Consider the following 16,133-nt stretch of genomic DNA (forward strand, 5'->3'; position numbering starts at 1 on the left):
TCCGCCCGTCTCGGCCTCCCAAAGTGCTGGGATTACAGGCTTGAGCCACCGCGCCCGGCCGAAAGTACTTCTATCTCTTGGAATCCGTGTTAAAGAAACAGCCATTCCTGTTGAGACTTTTGGACAAGAATCTCTTTGAATCCTTATCTACAACAGGTGGAAAACTGAAAGCAATTTAAATGCTCAATAATTCCATTGTAATGGATCTTTCACGCAGCCCTCCAATAACATGTTTTTGAAGTTTTTAAGAAAGAGGTGGAACTCATATGTCGCAGGAAGAAATTTCAGGAAAAAACGGACGTTTAACTTGCAAAACCTTATACCTTTATGTGTTTGCTATAAAGTTAACGTCTAATACAATTAGAAAACTACAAAACTATTCCAAAATGCTGTCAGTAGTTAATGCTGAGGAAGGACTCAACTGACTTTCGCCTTCTTCCATTTCCTAAATTGTCTTCAATTACACCTTGTACTACTTGACTACCTGAATCCCAGCATCTTTCCTCCAACCCGAGGACAAAGGTGGGAAAATCCAGAGGCACAACAGATGAAAAAGAAACTTTTAACATTTTCCATCCCAGCCGAAGCAAAATATATGTAACAAAACCGACGCTGGTCACCCTGGTCAGCACCCAATATCAATCTGGCAATCCAATCTGGCAAGGTTCGAACTTGCCCCCGTTGGTCCCCATTGTCTTTGATCCATTCAAGGTGGGGAGGGATGACCTCCAACCAGAAATTCAATGGGTGGTCTCAGGGCAAGATGAAGAGCAGACGGTCACCCTGAGACAGGCCTGTTCCTGTTGAGCTTCCACTAACAGTTCCTTCAGTGCTCAACGAATGTGACCAGACAAATAAGGAAGGTTCTCCGAGTTAGGCCTGTGGAATTTCCATCGGCAGTTCCTTCAGAGATCCCCTCCACATGTACAAAAAACACACACAAAAGAGACAAGATGGACCAAGATTCCGAACCAATATTCCTGACCAAGAATTTTTAAGAGTATTCTTCCAAACTAACCTCCTATTCTCCATCTGAGAAATGTCCCCAATTGAAGAGAAATCTCCCAAATGAAGACTCTTCCTACTATTTAGGGAGAGACAACCCAGATCCCAGAAGGAGTCGAACTGAGGCATCCAAAGAAGCTGAACTAACCGGGATAAGGAAGGAGGTGTTGGTCGCGCCTAGAATTCCCACCAGAGCGGTTGAAAGACAGCTTTCCGGGAACTGTTTCTACACTGCAATCGGGCCCAAGCTCTGAGGTGGTTGGCCGCACCTCACAAGTAGGGACAGTGCCAGAAATGGCCTTCAGTTAAATAAGCAGTCACCAGAGCTCACCTCCAGGTCCATCAAGGTGGTGGTGGGGTGGGGGGGGGACTGAGGAATCACAAGTAAGAGATCCCGGATGAAGCCCCAAATTTGTAACCACCCAAGGGGCTCCTCCTGCCTGCTGCACAAAAACAGACCATGGCATTGCAGTAAAGAGAGAATTAAATAGACAGGAGGCCAGCCACACCACGTGGGAGACAGAGTTAGTACTGAAATCGATCTCCTCCAGGTTAGGGGTTTTTCAAAGGCAGTTTGTGGGAAAGGGTGGGGGTGGCTAGGCTTGCTGCTGATTTGTTGGGGCAGAGATGAAATCATAGGGAGTCGAAGCTGTCCTCCTGAGGGCTGAATCACTCCTGGGTGGGGACACAGGAGAAGGGTTGGTGGGTCCAGGTGGAGCCATGGGTGTCAGACATGCAAAAAAACGGAAAATGTGTCTCAGAAGGCCAATCTACCATGGTGGTGTCATATGCAGGAATGGCTGGCAATACCTTAGCAGAAGCAGGCTCCTCTCCTCCTCCAGCCTGACGGCCTTTTGTTAGGTTTACATAGCTTCATGAGTTTTCAGGAAGGGCTATTATCATTTAAACTATATGCTGTCACTGGATTAAGAAAATGTGGCACATATACACCATGGAATACTATGCAGCCATAAAAAAGGATGAGTTTGCGTCCTTTGTAGGGACATGGATGCAGCTGGAAACCATCATTCTTAGCAAACTATCACAAGAAGAGAAAACCAAATACTCCATGTTCTCATTATAGGTGGGAACTGAACAATGAGATCACTTGGACTCGGGAAGGGGAACATCACACACTGGGGCCTATCATGGGGAGGGGGAAGGGGGGAGGGGGGAGGGATTGCATTGGGGAGTTATGCATGATATAAATGATGAATTGATGGGTGCTGACGAGTTGATGGGTGCAGCACACCAACATGGCACAAGCATACATATGTAACAAACCTGCACGTTATGCACATGTACCCTAGAACTTGAAGTATAATAAAAATAAATAAAAATAATAATAAAAATAAACTATATGCTGTCTCTCAAAGCCAGCTTGCCCCAAAATCTCAGGAGTAATTAAGGGAGAGGCAAAATGGAGAGTGGGTTAGCCCAGCTCACTATCATAATTTGTCTCACAGATACAATTTTTGCAAAGGTGGTTTCTTTTGGGGGAAGGAGGAGGGAGGATTGTAGTGTTGGGAAAATATAATGAAAGGCAAAACATCTCCACAAAGGCAGAAAAGTTTCATGATTGAACAAGTATTGCACTACAATGTGATGCACATCACAGCAATCTGCTAAAACACTGCAAAGACAGAAAGAAATATGACCCTTTTCTATAGCCAAGTAGATGCAACCCATGACATACATGCTCTCAAGATGAACAGTAACCAGTCCTCAAGTGAACATTTCGTTCCCAGGAGCAGGCAGGAGACAGAGGCCTTCCTCTTGTCTCAACTGCAAGAGGCCTGCCTCCTCAGCACAGACCCTTCACGGGTGTCGGGCTGGGGATGGTCAGGTCTTTCCCATCCCACGAGGCATATCTCAGGCTATCACACGGGGAGAAACCTTGGACGATACCCGGCCTTCCAGGGCAGAGGTCCCTTCGGCTTTCCGCGGTGCATTGTGCCCCCGGTTATCGAGAATGGAGAATGGCGATGACTTTTACCAAGCATACTGCCTGTAAACATTTTACTAACAAGGCACACTTTGCACAGCCCTAGATCCCTTAAACCTTGATTCCATACAACACACGTTTCTGTGAGCTCAAGGTTGGGGCAAAGTTACAGATTAACAGCATCTCAGGGCAAAACAATCCTTCGGGGTACAGGTCAAAACAGAGTTTCTTATGTCTTCCTGTCCTACATAGACACAGTAACACTCAGATCTTTCTTTCTTTTCCCTACAGGTGGAAGGGTATGTACATCTTTCCCTCAATAGAAAATGCCAAATAAATGTCCAGATAGAGGTTACTACCACTCCTACCGACAGCGTATGAGTCCTCGTTTCCAACTACAGCCTTGCCAAGCACTGGAGATTGTCAACTAACACTATGAATTTACATTAAAATATGCTCTGGTCCCACTGAGCAAATTCTAAAACAAAACTCAAAGGGATCAAGTTGTCTCCACGCAACTTAAGAGCATCCCGGAACGCAGCTCAAGAATATGTCTGTTTCAGCTTGACATACAGCCCCTTTCCAATGTAGCTCTGGCCAAGATGGTGCCAGCATGTCCGCGCAGCAGACAAGGCACCTCAGCATGTCACGTAGACCCCGCAGCCGCCTGCCCCCTCCCCTGCCTACCATTCATGCCAAGTCCCCCTTTAAAAGGCCCTGCTTTCTGCCCACAAAGGGAAGCAGAGCCGTTAAAGGCAGGAGCCTGTACGTCTTCCCCTAAACCAAGCATGGCAGAAAGTCTGCTTCTTCATAGCAGACATCGCTCTTGTTAATTCGATCTCCAAGAGGTGAGGGAATGAACCTGTGTTTTGGTTATATTGCGTGTACACAAAGATTTTAAATTATTTGAATTACTGTTATCATAATTTCAGAGACAGGGTCTCGCTCTGTCACCAAGGCTGGAGCTCAGGGGTGCATTCATAGCTCACTGCAGCATCCTTAACACATCCTTCCACCTCACACCTCAGCCTCCTGAGTAACTGGGACTACAGGTGCCTGCCACCACACCCTCCACCCCTAATTTTTAAATATATATATATATGTATACACACACACACACACACATATATATATACACACACACACGTGTATATATATACACACACACAAATATATACGTGTGTGTGTGTGTGTATGTATATATGTGTGTGTGTGTATATATATATATATATTTGACAGAGACTTTTTCTGTCAACCTGGCTGGAGTGCAGTGGCATGATCTCAGCTCCCTGCAACCTCCACCTCCTAGGTTCAAGTGATTCTCCTACGTCAACCTCCCAAGTAGCTGGGATTACAGGCACACACCACCACGCCCAGCTAATTTTTTTTTTTTTTTTTAATTTGAGATGGAGTCTCGCTCTGTCGCCCAGGCTGGAGTGCAGTGGCCGGATCTCAGCTCACTGCAAGCTCCGCCCCCCGGGTTTACGCCATTCTCCTGCCTCAGCCTCCCGAGCCGAGGTAGCTGACTACAGGCGCCCGCCATGTCGCCCGGCTAGTTTTTTTTTTTTGTATTTTTTAGTAGAGACGGGGTTTCGCCGTGTTAGCCAGGATGGACTCGATCTCCTGACCTCGCGATCCACCCGTCTCGGCCTCCCAAAGTGCTGGGATTACAGGCTTGAGCCACCGCGCCCGGCCAATTTTTTTTTTTTTTTAATCTTTTTGAGTCGGAGTCTCGTTCTGTCACCCAGGCTGGAGTGCAGTGGCACGATCTCGGCTCACTGCAACCTCCGCCTCCCGGGTCCACATGATTCTCCTGCCTCAGCCTCCCGAGTAGCTAGGATCACAGGCGCCGCCGCCGTGCCTGCCTAATGTGTTCTGTTTGTATTTTTAGTAGAGATGGGGTTTCACTATGTTGGCTAGACTGCTCTCGAACTCCTGACCTCAGGTGATCCGCCCTGCTCAGCCTCCCAAAGTGATGGAATTACAGGCATGAGCCACCGCACCTGGCCTTTAAATGATTTTTCTACAGACAGAATCTCGCTACATGGCCCGGAGTGGCTTCAAACTGCAGGTCTCAAGTCATCCTCCCGCCTCAAGCCTCCCACAGCGATGGGAACACGGGAGTGCACCACCATGCCCGGCCCATATCACATGTTTAACGGTGAAATAATAATGCTGGTTTTATGCATCTGTGCAAGCACATGTTTTTGAAGCATTTTTAGAAAGCACAAAAGCTCATATATGTTCAATGAAAACAATTTGGGAACAAATTTAATGCTGAGCTGGAAAAACATTATATATGCTACTGTCATATTTTAACACATAATGCAAGCATATTGAGGAATATTCTAAAATGTCCACAGTAGTTAAAGCTGAACGGCGGGACCCAGTGGCTTTTCATTTTCCCCCATTTCCCAAATTGTCTTCCACAACCTTGTGCTACTTCCAATCTCTGAATCCCAGAGCCTCCCCTGCAACCCGAGGACAAGGGCACGCAAGTCTGAAGGTGCCTTCGCTCGCCGAGAAGAGACTCAGACACGGAATTGTAGCTCAGTTTTATTTCCTACAGAAACAAACATGTGGGCCGGCCTCCTCCAGCGACAAACAATCAGGCCCCCACAATGAAGTGGCCGCTGGTGCAGGGACCATCCCCTAGGGGAGGAGGCACGACCTAGGAAGGGGCACCAGGCTGGGCTTAGCGCCTGTGTCCTGAGTGAAGCAGAGCCAAAATCACAGGCAGAAAGCACTGCGTAATCCACATAAACAGGGAAAGCTGCTGGAGACAGGAGCTGATGGAGAGCTGGAGTTGGCGGTGGTCCGCAGCAATCAGTCGGCTAAATGTGAGGGGCGAAGAACATCAGGTCAAAGGTGACACCTCTGCACCCATCTCCCCGGGCTCCCTCGGGTGGTGGCGGGCCTGGTGCACCAGGTCTCTGTTCTGAGACCCTGTGCTGGGGTGTTCCCAGGTCTCTGGAGACCTGACCGTGGGATGTAGGCGGATCCCAGCCCCCACCCTGCCATGCTGCGCACGCCACCCACCCAGGCCCCGTCCCTGTCCTGGTCCTGAACTGACATAGTTAGTATGTCGCCAGACACGGTGAACTCCTTCAGAAGCACCCCTGGCACGGGGAGCGGTGGGGCATCCCGGGCCAGGCTCCTGTGGGCCAGCTCTGCTTCCATGGGTGTCGGGAAAGGCATGGTGAGGTAGCTGGTGGGGGCCCTGTTAAGGCATCATCTCCTAGGACGGGGCCTGTGCCTCCGGCCTGCTGCTTACCCCAGGTCAGCTTTCCCCACTCCTCACCCCACCCCCGTTGCCCAGCTCATGCCCCCCAGGCTGTCTCCCCAGGCACTGGCCCAGTAGCACACCCCCTCAGCTGTCTTGGTTCCACACTTTCCTTTGCTGCACCCCAAGGTGACTCCTCCATGCCCTTACAAGGCCCCTCCCCCCCCGCCCCCTGTCGCATCACCCGGCCCCCTCCTCGTCACCAACCCTCCCTCTCCCCACCTCCCGCCACCCGCTCCCATCTTGCCCCCTTCCCCCCACCTCCTGATCCCCTCCTACACCCGGGGTCCCTATCTCCTGGCCCCTGACCCCCTTCCTGCATGACCCAGTGCCCCTAACCCCATCACCCTCCCTCTCCCCACCCCACACCCCCTACCTCCCCCCTTACCTGCTGCCCTCCTCACAGCTGGCCTCCTGTATCCCCACCTCCCAATTCCCACCCCCACCCCCACCCAACCCCTTACTCACCTCTCCCCCGCCTCCTCCCCCACCTGGCCCTGGCCTCCCCATCTTCCGGCCCCCACCCCGCCACGAAAACTGTCCAGAACAGAACGAACAGAACAGATACAACTCAAGCAGGCGGCTGTCCGGCTCCTGGTCCCGCATCTGCAGCATCCATTGAGCCGTGAAGCCCGGCCACCACGTGGCCCACGAGGGACGCCTCCTCCTGGCCCTGAGACCCTTCCCGGCCCCGAGGCCCTTGCTGCCCCTGCACCCTGGGGACCTCCGTCGCCCGCAGCGCCCGCCTCTCCTGGGCCGCCAGCATAGCCCCCTGGGCCACCACGAACGCCAGGGCCCCCTGGGCCATCAGCATCGCCCGCCGCGCCCCCTGTGCCCTGGCCTGCGGCCTGCATGGCTCCTGGACCTCTGTGGCGCGCTCAGAGAGAAAGTCAGGGCCCACGAGGACGCGGAGGCAGTGAGGCTGCAGGAAGTTCCGCCCCCTGCCGTGCGTGCGAGGGGCAGCCCGGGATCCTCAGGGCGCCTGCGCACAGGGGCCCTACTTCCGGCCCTGGGAGACCCTGAGCAAGCCCCGGAGCACATGACTGGTTCTCGCCAACCCTGCCCCGCCCCAAGAGCCCCGGACAGGAAGGTGGCCGCCATGCCAGCTTGGACCCGTCACCCCTGAGCAGCCGGCGGTCCACCAGGCCCCTGTCCCGGGAGCCCTGCAGGGAGTCCGGTACCGCCGGGCCCAGCCTGTCCCGTCTCCCTGGTCTTCCTCACATCGAGGAGCAAGGCGGGCCTGGGAACACAGGGCCGGGGCTGTGCGGCCGTCGTCCCGGACCCTGCCTATCCTGCCTGTCCTTGGGGGAGCGTCCAGGACAGACCCCGGGGCCAGGCCTCTAACTGGGTTCAGCAGCCTCCGTCCCTGTCCCGGTCACCCAGCCAGGTGGGGTAGCTGGAACCGCATGTCAGGTGGGAGTGACCTCCTGCCAGCCAAGGTCTCCCATGTGCCAGGTCCACCCAAGGTGGACGGGAGGGCCCAGCAGGACCCAGGGCCGGGTCTCACTCCTGGGTTCAACAGCCTCTGTCCCTGTCCTAGTCGCCCCGCCTGGTGGGGGAGCTGGAGCTGCGCGTGGGGTGGGTTGCGGGTGGCCTCCCACCAGCCAGGGGCTCCTGGGCTCTAGGCCCGGCGCAGGTGGACAGGCGGGACCTGCTGGACCTGAGGCTGTGTTGGGCCTGGCTCCTGGATTCGGCAGTGTCAGTCCCTGTCCTGGTCGCTCTTACCTGGTGGGGAGCTGGAAGGTGACCCTGTGTCTGCTGGGTGCTGATCTACTTGTGTGTCCGGAAGGGGGGTCAAATCCACGGGACAGGTACCTCTAGAGGCATGCAGGGGTGAGGGCGGCACGGCCCTGGGAGCTGGATGTCTGTGCCAGGCACACCTGTGGCAACAGGAGGTGACCGGACTGGGTCTAGCCCTGAGGAAGGGGGAGGTACTGCAATCCAAACCACTCTCCCCCACCGTCCAAATCCAGGAATCAGCAGCCTCTGCACCTGGGAAAAGCATATTGACACTCACGTGGAAACTAAAAAATTTGATCTTTTGGAGGTAGAGCAGAATAATGGTTACCAGAGACTGGGAAAGGTGGGGAGGGTGGGGAGGTTACTGGGGACAAACATATAGTTGGATAGAAGGAGTAAGTTCTAGTGTTTGATAGCACTGTAGAGGGACTATTTATTGTATATTTCAAAATAGCTAAAAGATAGGAAATGTTCCCCAAAAAAAGAAATGATAAATGCTTGAGGTGGTGGAGGATATCCTAAATACCCCGACTTGATCATTACATAGTGTGTGCGTCTGCATGTATCAAAATATCACATATACTCCATAAATATGTGGAGTTATCATACATCAGTTAAAAATGTTTTTACTTACAGGAAAGAAAAATTCGCCCAAGCTCTTGCGTGTACCTCCAGTTCATTATTTTCACTACTGTATTTCATTGCATATATTTCATTAAATGATGGCTTTTAAAAACCAGAGAACACAACTTGATAACACAATTACACCTGGAATAGCTGAAAATGAGACATAACCCACTTAGTGATTGCCATCCTTCCTGTCATCCTCTGCTCAGTCCCCATTCTCAGAGGCAGGCTAAAGTTCTTACCTTCAACAGGTCAGGGAAGGGAGAGTAAAGTACACGTGACCCTGTCTTAGGAAGCAGGAAGACAGAGGGAGGGTCTCCTGGTCCCCATTATTTTCCTGACCTATTATCACCAGATCAAGTCAAGAAAGGAAGTCCTAACTGATTGAGAGATTCCCGGGGATACTGCCACCGTCCTGGAAGTCTCAGTCAGCCACTGGGCCGGAAACCTCCTCCATCAATATTTCAGCCAGAGCAACATCTGCCACTAGATGGCATCAAACTCCAGCCGGGATCAGGACAGATTTGGATGGTCCAGTAGGCTTGCCTCGTTCACTTCATTAACCCCACCGTAACACAGTTTCACATTGTATGTGATTGGAGTTCTTGGAAACTACCTATTACATTACGGCAGAGTTTCATAGTCCTCTAATTTATCCATTCTGCTGATGATGGGCAGGCATTTGGATACTTTCCATCCCTTGGCTATGAACATACTTGTACAGGTCTCTTGAAGCACATGTCCAAGTTTCTTTTTGGAATTGTTGTATCACAGGCAATACATATCTCGAAATTTACTAGATAATGCCATGTTTTCCCAAGTGGTTTGAGCCAATTTTCGCTTCCACCGTAATGTATGAGAGTACCTATAGCTCAACATTCTCATCAATAGTGACAGTACTAGTCTGTTCTCGCACTGCTATAAAGAACTACCTGAGACTGAGTAATTTATAAAGAAAAGAGGTTTAATTGACTCACAGTTCTGCAGGCTCTACAGGAAGCATGGCTGGGGAGGCCTCAAGAAAGTTACAATCATAGCAGAAGGCAAAGAGGAAGGAGTCACATCTTATATGGCCAGAGAAGGAGAAAGAGAAAGTGAAGGGGGAGATGCTACACACTTTTAAACAACCAGATCTCGTGAGAGCTCACTATCATGAGAATAGCAAAGGGGAAACCAACGCCCATGATCCAATCACCTCCCACCAGGCCCTTCCTCCAACACTAGGGATTACAATTCAACATGAGATTTGGGCAGGGACATAAATCCAAACCATATCATTCCACCCCGTCCCCTCCCAAATCTCATGTACTTCTCACATTGCAAAATACAATCATCTCCTCTCAACAGTCCCCCAAGTCTTAACCCATTTCACACTAACTCGAAACCCATTTCACACTAACTCGAAACTCCACAGTCCAAAGTCTCATCTGAGATAAGGCAAGTCCCTTCTGCCCATGAGCCTGTAAAATCAAAAACAAGTTAGCTTTGGGAGGCCGAGACGGGTGGATCACGAGGTCAGGAGATCGAGACCATCCTGGCTAACACAGTGAAACCCCGTCTCTACTAAAAAAAAAAATACAAAAAACTAGCCGGGCGAGGTGGCGGGCGCCTGTAGTCCCAGCTACTTGGGAGGCTGAGGCAGGAGAATGGCGTAAACCCGGGAGGCGGAGCTTGCAGTGAGCTGAGATCGGGCACTGCACTCCAGCCTGGGCGACAGAGAAAGACTCTGTCTCAACCAAAAAAAAAAAAAAAAGTTAGTTACTTCCAAGATACAATTGAGGTACAGGCATTGGGTAAAGACTCCCTTTCCAAAAGGGGGACATCGGCCAAAACAAAGGGGCTACAGGCCCCGTGCAAGTCCAAAACCCAACAGGACAGCCATTAATTCTTTTTTTTTTTTTCCACTACAAAATAATTTATTCAAACATACAGCTACAGCGCGAGACTCCTGTGTACAAGCACACTGATGCTCCTGACTACCCTCAACTAGAGGACCCTTTTCTTCCCTCTTGCCTTGCAGACCTCTTCTATCGAATCTTTCATGTACTGGATCTCCTTGGCCAGGGAATCTGCCCTCTCTTTCAGAGCCTCGTTCTTCTTTTCCAGGGCTTTGCACTCACCAGCGAGGACCTCCTACTCCACCCTCTTCTTCTGGTGATACCTAGTTCCTGCTGTTCTGTTTTTGCTCCATTTTTTCAGCTTCTTATCCAGTTTCTCACCCTTTACTTGTGCTGATACCATCTTCTCCCCAGGAGGGTCATAAGGTTTGGGACAGGCAGAGCCACAGAGGACACCTGGAGATGGCAGGTTCCTACTCGGAGAGCCCCTGGAGGTAGAGGGGATGTGCTGGGGAGAGCTGAGATAGGACTCTGGGCTCATACAGATGCCACTCTCATTATCTGAGGGAGTGACTTCCTCCTTTATGCACTGAGGGATCATGGAAATGTAAGCAGTGAAGTCTGGCTTCCTATCTACTTCAGAGATATCCGCTTCACTTCCCAGCTCTAGACTACAGGAATAATCTAGAGTGGAGGACAGGACCTCTGGGGAAAGGGGAAGAGGTTGCAAGAAGGTGAAGGGGGCAACCTGGTTGGGTTTTGTTCACCTTTCTGGGAGATGGCAAATCGAGTTCACCGTCTGAGGGGGCTCCTTATTAGTCTCCTGGACTAGGGGACAAAGAGATCACACGAGTATCCAACGTGGCCAGAAGCTCATCTGGCATGGTTTCCAGGTCATCTATACCCAATAGGGCATTAAAGTCGAACTCCTTCAGATCCGTTTTCTCCAACATCAATCTGTCCCAAAGAAAGCATCCTCCTTGCCATTGTTGGAGGCACTGACAAACCATCCACAGGCAGCCTTCGGAGGAGTCTGCCTTAGCCTTGTTGCTGGAGAGCCCATGAGGTTTGAAGTGCCTGGCCACCTCCAGGTAGTCATCTAAGAGACCTAGGCTTTCTTCAGTCCCCAAACCTGACTGATCAAAGGGGGACATCAAGCCCCCACCAACACCTCACTGCTCAGGAAGTTCATCTTGGTCATGGTGCAGTGCTTTGCTGGAATCAAGGAATGTGCTTAATTTGAAGGTGTCTTTGTCAGTTACAGCAATGCTGCTGCTGAATGCTGTGAGAAGTGTCATGGCTTAAGCCGCCGGTGGGTGCCACTGCAGAGCCTGGTGCTGCTGCCACCACTGCCAAGGCCAATGCTGCCACAGGCACTGCTACCCCTAATACGCCATGGTGGCCATGGACCCTGAAGGCCAGGAGGAGGGAAGGCACGCACGTGCGGAGGAAACTACATGTGTGGGCGGGCACAGCAGAAAATCGTCATTAATTCTTAAAGCTCCAAAATAATCTCCTTTGACTCCATGTCTTACATCCAGGCCACACTGATGCAAGGGGTGGGCTCCCAAGGCCTTGGGCACCTCCGCTTCTGCGGCTCTGCAGGATACAGCCCCCTCGGCTGCTTTCCTGGGCTGGTGTTGAGTGTCTGCAGCTTTTCCAGGAGTATAATGCAAGTTGCCGGTGGATCTACAATTCTGGGGTCTGGAGGACGGTGGCCCCCTTCTCACAGCTCCACCAGGCAGTGCCCCAGGGAGGACTCTGTGTAGGGACTCCAACCCCAGGTTTCCCTTCTGCACTACCCTAGTTGAGTTTCCCCAGGAGGGCTCCATCCCTGCAGCAGACTTCTGCCTGGACATTCAGGTGTTTCCATACATCCTCTGAATGTAGGCAGAGGTTCCCAAGCCTCAACTTTTGCCCTCTGCATACCCGCAGGCTTAACACCACATGGAAGCCACCAAGGCTTACAGCTTGCACCCTCTGGGGCAGCAGCTGGAAGTGTATCTGGGGCCCTTTTAGACATGGCTGAAGCTGGAGCAGCTGGGGCACAGAGAGCAGTGTCTCGAGGGTGCGCAGGCCAGCAGGGTCCTGGGCCGGGTCCAAAAATCCTTTCTTCCCTCTTCGGCCTCCAGGCCTGTGAATGTCCATCAAAAACTTAAAAATAGAACTACCATATGATCCAGCTATCCACTTCTGGGTATAGATCTGAAGGAAATGAAATCTGTTTCTTCCTGAGTCAGTTTTCATAGTTTGTACATTTCTAGGAATTTGTCCACTTCATCTAGGTTATCTAATGTGTTGGCAAACAATTGTTCACAATCTTCTCATATAATCCTTTTTGGGGGTGGAAGAATTCAGTAATGATCAACAAAATGGAAAGCAACTTGCAGAATATTGAGGAATAATATATTGTTCCACATCTTATCAATATAATACGTGCATTTTGTGGGGCAATAATACATGGTCTCAGTTTTTTCCTCATCAGCTATAACAGGGTTGGGGTCTACAGTGATGTCTTCTCTTTTTTTTTTTTTTTTTTTTTTTTTTTTTTTTTGAGACGGAGTCTTGCTCTGTCGCCCGGCTGGAGTGCAGTGGCCGATCTCAGCTCACTGCAAGCTCCGCCTCCCGGGTTTTACCGCCCTTCTCCTGCCTCAGCCTCCGAGTAGCTGGGACTACAGCGCCCGCCACCTCGCCGGCTAGTTTTTTGTATTTTTGGTAGAGACGGGTTTCACAGTGTTAGCCAGATGGTCTCGATCTCCTGACCTCGTGATCCGCCCGCCTCGGCCTCCCAAGTGCTGGGATTACAGGCTTGAGCCACCGCACCCGGCCAGTGATGTCTTCTCAAGTCTCCAGCATCTGCGTCGCACTCAGGTAGCAGCACAGAGTCCTGAGTGAGCCCCTAACAGATACTCATCTCCCTTGGAAAGAAGCAGCACATGGACTTCCATCTCTGGTCATTAGTCCCATGGCCTAGGGACCATGTCTCAAAATTAGCTTCGATGCCATAACATATTTGATCAGAATACAGGTAATGGTCTAAGCTGAAATATAAGCATTTCAGCTGAACTTCAGGCATAGTGACGGCAATTGGAAAGAGATGCAAAGAGATTTCAAGGATCTTGGAATTCACAATGTCATTTAAGAAGAAAACACACGTCACTCAATTCCAGTAAAGAATCACAGACTCGGCCATGCATGTTGGCTCATGCCTATAGTCCCAATAGTTTGGGAGATCAAGGTGGGAGGATCGCTTGAGCCCAGGATTTCGGGAATCACAGACTCTTCAGCTCCCAGTCCGGTGCTCTTAACCACTACATGCTGCCAGTCATCAATATTCTCCCATATTTCCTTTATTGAAATAGGATCATTAAAGCTTAGGGGGAAACATTTGATAGGAAAATATTCACGTATTTTTCTAGATTTTCATTTCCTCCTTTTGTTGTTTTTTTCTGGAGACAAGGTCTCACTGTGTCACCCAGGTCAGAGTGCAGTGGTGCAATCACGGCTCACTGCAGCCTTGACTTCCCGTGCTCAACCCATCTTCCCACCTCAGCCTCCCAAGTAGCTGGGACTATAGGTGCGCACCTCCACACCCGACTCATTTTTTAAAATGGTTTGTAGAGATGGCATCTGACTATGTTGCCCAGGCTAGTCTCAACTCCTGGACACAAGCGTCCTCCCACCTCGGCTTCCCAAAGTGTGGGGATTACGGGCGTGAGCCACACTGCACCAGCCGCCTCCATTTCCTCTTTCATATACACTCCAGTTAATTTTTAAAAAGTAGTGGTCGCCCCGAGGCAGAGACTGTCTTACAGTTTTCTGTTTCCAAGTGCCTTGCTAAATACCCATTGTTGACTGAATCTTTAAATTCTTCTGAGTTTACAAATTTACTGTACTGTAAAGACGTAGACTCAACAGGTACAAAATCTTTGGTCTTTCAATCAACATAGGTCCTGGAAACATCACTTCATTCCTAAATGCCAACGTAATGAATACAAGATAATTGGTTTTAAACAAACATTTTGATCAGTGTTTACTTAAATTCCCAGGGGATTCCCACCTTACTCCACTCCCTCGGCTCAGCACACGTAGTATAAGCCACACTAGTCCGCATCTGGTGTTACAACTTCCTGTCCAATTTCAGAACACCCTCCTTTCACCAATTCATGGCCTGCAACCCTTCCACCGCCATTTCCACAAGCAAACTTCAGGTCTTATTCAAGGTGAGGTGCCATACTTGCTGCAGCACTTAAGTATTTTTAGCCATTTAACATGCATAGAACTGTGCTACCATTGTTACTAGGTTCCCATCTTCTTTTTTTATGTGTCACTGACAAAGGTTTTGAGTATTGTGCCCCTACCCCATTTTTCCTGTAAGTTTTGCGATTTGTACTACACAATGATTTTGAGGTACACGTATGTCATGTTATAATCATAACTCATTGTATCACTGTTTGGGGAAAAAATTAACCAATAACCGATTTATTTTTTCAAAGATAACAGGTGTGCAAGCTTCCAGAAAATCTGCTTAAGCATAAAATCAAATCAGAGAACAGTTGTTTTTCCTCCAGCATCTATCCAGTGGCTAGCTAGCACTCAAATCAGACACTAGATTTGGAACCGGAAGGACATCATTCACCTTGAAGTAGTGAACAAAAACATGGTTTTGTCAGAAATAAAAGAGATAAAAGTCATTATAAAAACTGTCTTTTCCGCCAGACACGGTGGCTCTTGCCTGTGGTCCCAGCTACTCAGGAGGCTGAGGTGGGAGGAACACTTGAGTCCAGGAGGTCAAGGCTCCAGTGAGCCGTGATCGCACAACTGCACTCCCGCCAGCCTGGGCGACAGAGCGAGACCCTGACTCTAAAAAAGGGAAATGATGTTTTCCATCCTCAGAGCAAGCATGCAGAATATGATTGTCATCCTATTCATAGACTGGAAACTAAACCTAAGAGAGGCTGAGTGACTGGCCCAAAGTACCATGGCTGATAGGGGTTGTAATAAACTCAAGTGGTCTTTGTCTAGGATCAGAAAACTACCACTATATGTAATGGCGCTTGTAACTGTGATGTGTTATTTTCGATTGTCTGCAAAACACAACATGAATAAATGAGATGAGTTGTTGGAGGAAAGTAAGAAAACGGTGACACTGTTAGGGTTACCCATCTCTCCACGTACCTCCTAACATCAGACCCTGATTGGGGCAGAAAACCGTGGCCTGTACCATGACAAATGCTTCCTGTCCAATAATAGGATGTTCAACAGCTCTTTGGTACCAACAGTGAACAAATTTTTTGCAAAAGAATATATTGCTGCATTGGCCGGGCATGGTGGCTTATGCCTGTAATCCCAACAATCTGGGAGGCTGAGCTGGGCAGATTGCTTGAGCTCAAGAGTTCAAGAGCAGCCTGGGCAGCATGGCTGTACCTACTCTCTACAAAAAATTGTAAAATTTGCCAGGCATGGTGGCGCACACCTGTGGTTCCAGCTACTCTGGAGGCTGAGGCGGGAAGATGGCATTGAGCCCAGGAAGTCAAGTCTGCGGTAAGCCATGTTCACGCCACTGCACTCCAGCTTGGGTGACAAAGTGAGACCGGTCTTCTGTCTGTCTGTATCTATCTATCTATCTATCTATCTATCTATCTATCTATCTATCATCTGTATCTATCTCTATCATCTATATCTATATATGTAT

The 16,133-nt window shown here is 50.0% G+C and overlaps 1 protein-coding gene and 1 pseudogene across 1 annotated transcript; both read right to left on the minus strand.

The window, feature by feature from the left end:
• Window positions 1-5,495: 5,495 nt before the first annotated feature.
• Window positions 5,496-9,561, minus strand: LOC117078096 (cancer/testis antigen 1-like). The gene is given in 4 exon segments (XM_033201600.1): window positions 5,496-5,784; window positions 6,024-6,158; window positions 6,802-6,826; window positions 6,829-9,561. Coding segments are annotated over 4 exon segments (558 nt in total). The 5' UTR covers window positions 7,088-9,561; the 3' UTR covers window positions 5,496-5,645.
• A 924-nt stretch (window positions 9,562-10,485) lies between these two features.
• Window positions 10,486-12,945, minus strand: LOC117078339 (annotated as a pseudogene).
• Between the last annotated feature and the right edge of the window lie 3,188 nt (window positions 12,946-16,133).

The sequence above is a fragment of the Trachypithecus francoisi genome, unplaced genomic scaffold, assembly GCF_009764315.1.
Source record: "Trachypithecus francoisi isolate TF-2019V2 unplaced genomic scaffold, Tfra_2.0 Lachesis_group6, whole genome shotgun sequence".
NCBI lineage: Eukaryota > Metazoa > Chordata > Mammalia > Primates > Cercopithecidae > Trachypithecus > Trachypithecus francoisi.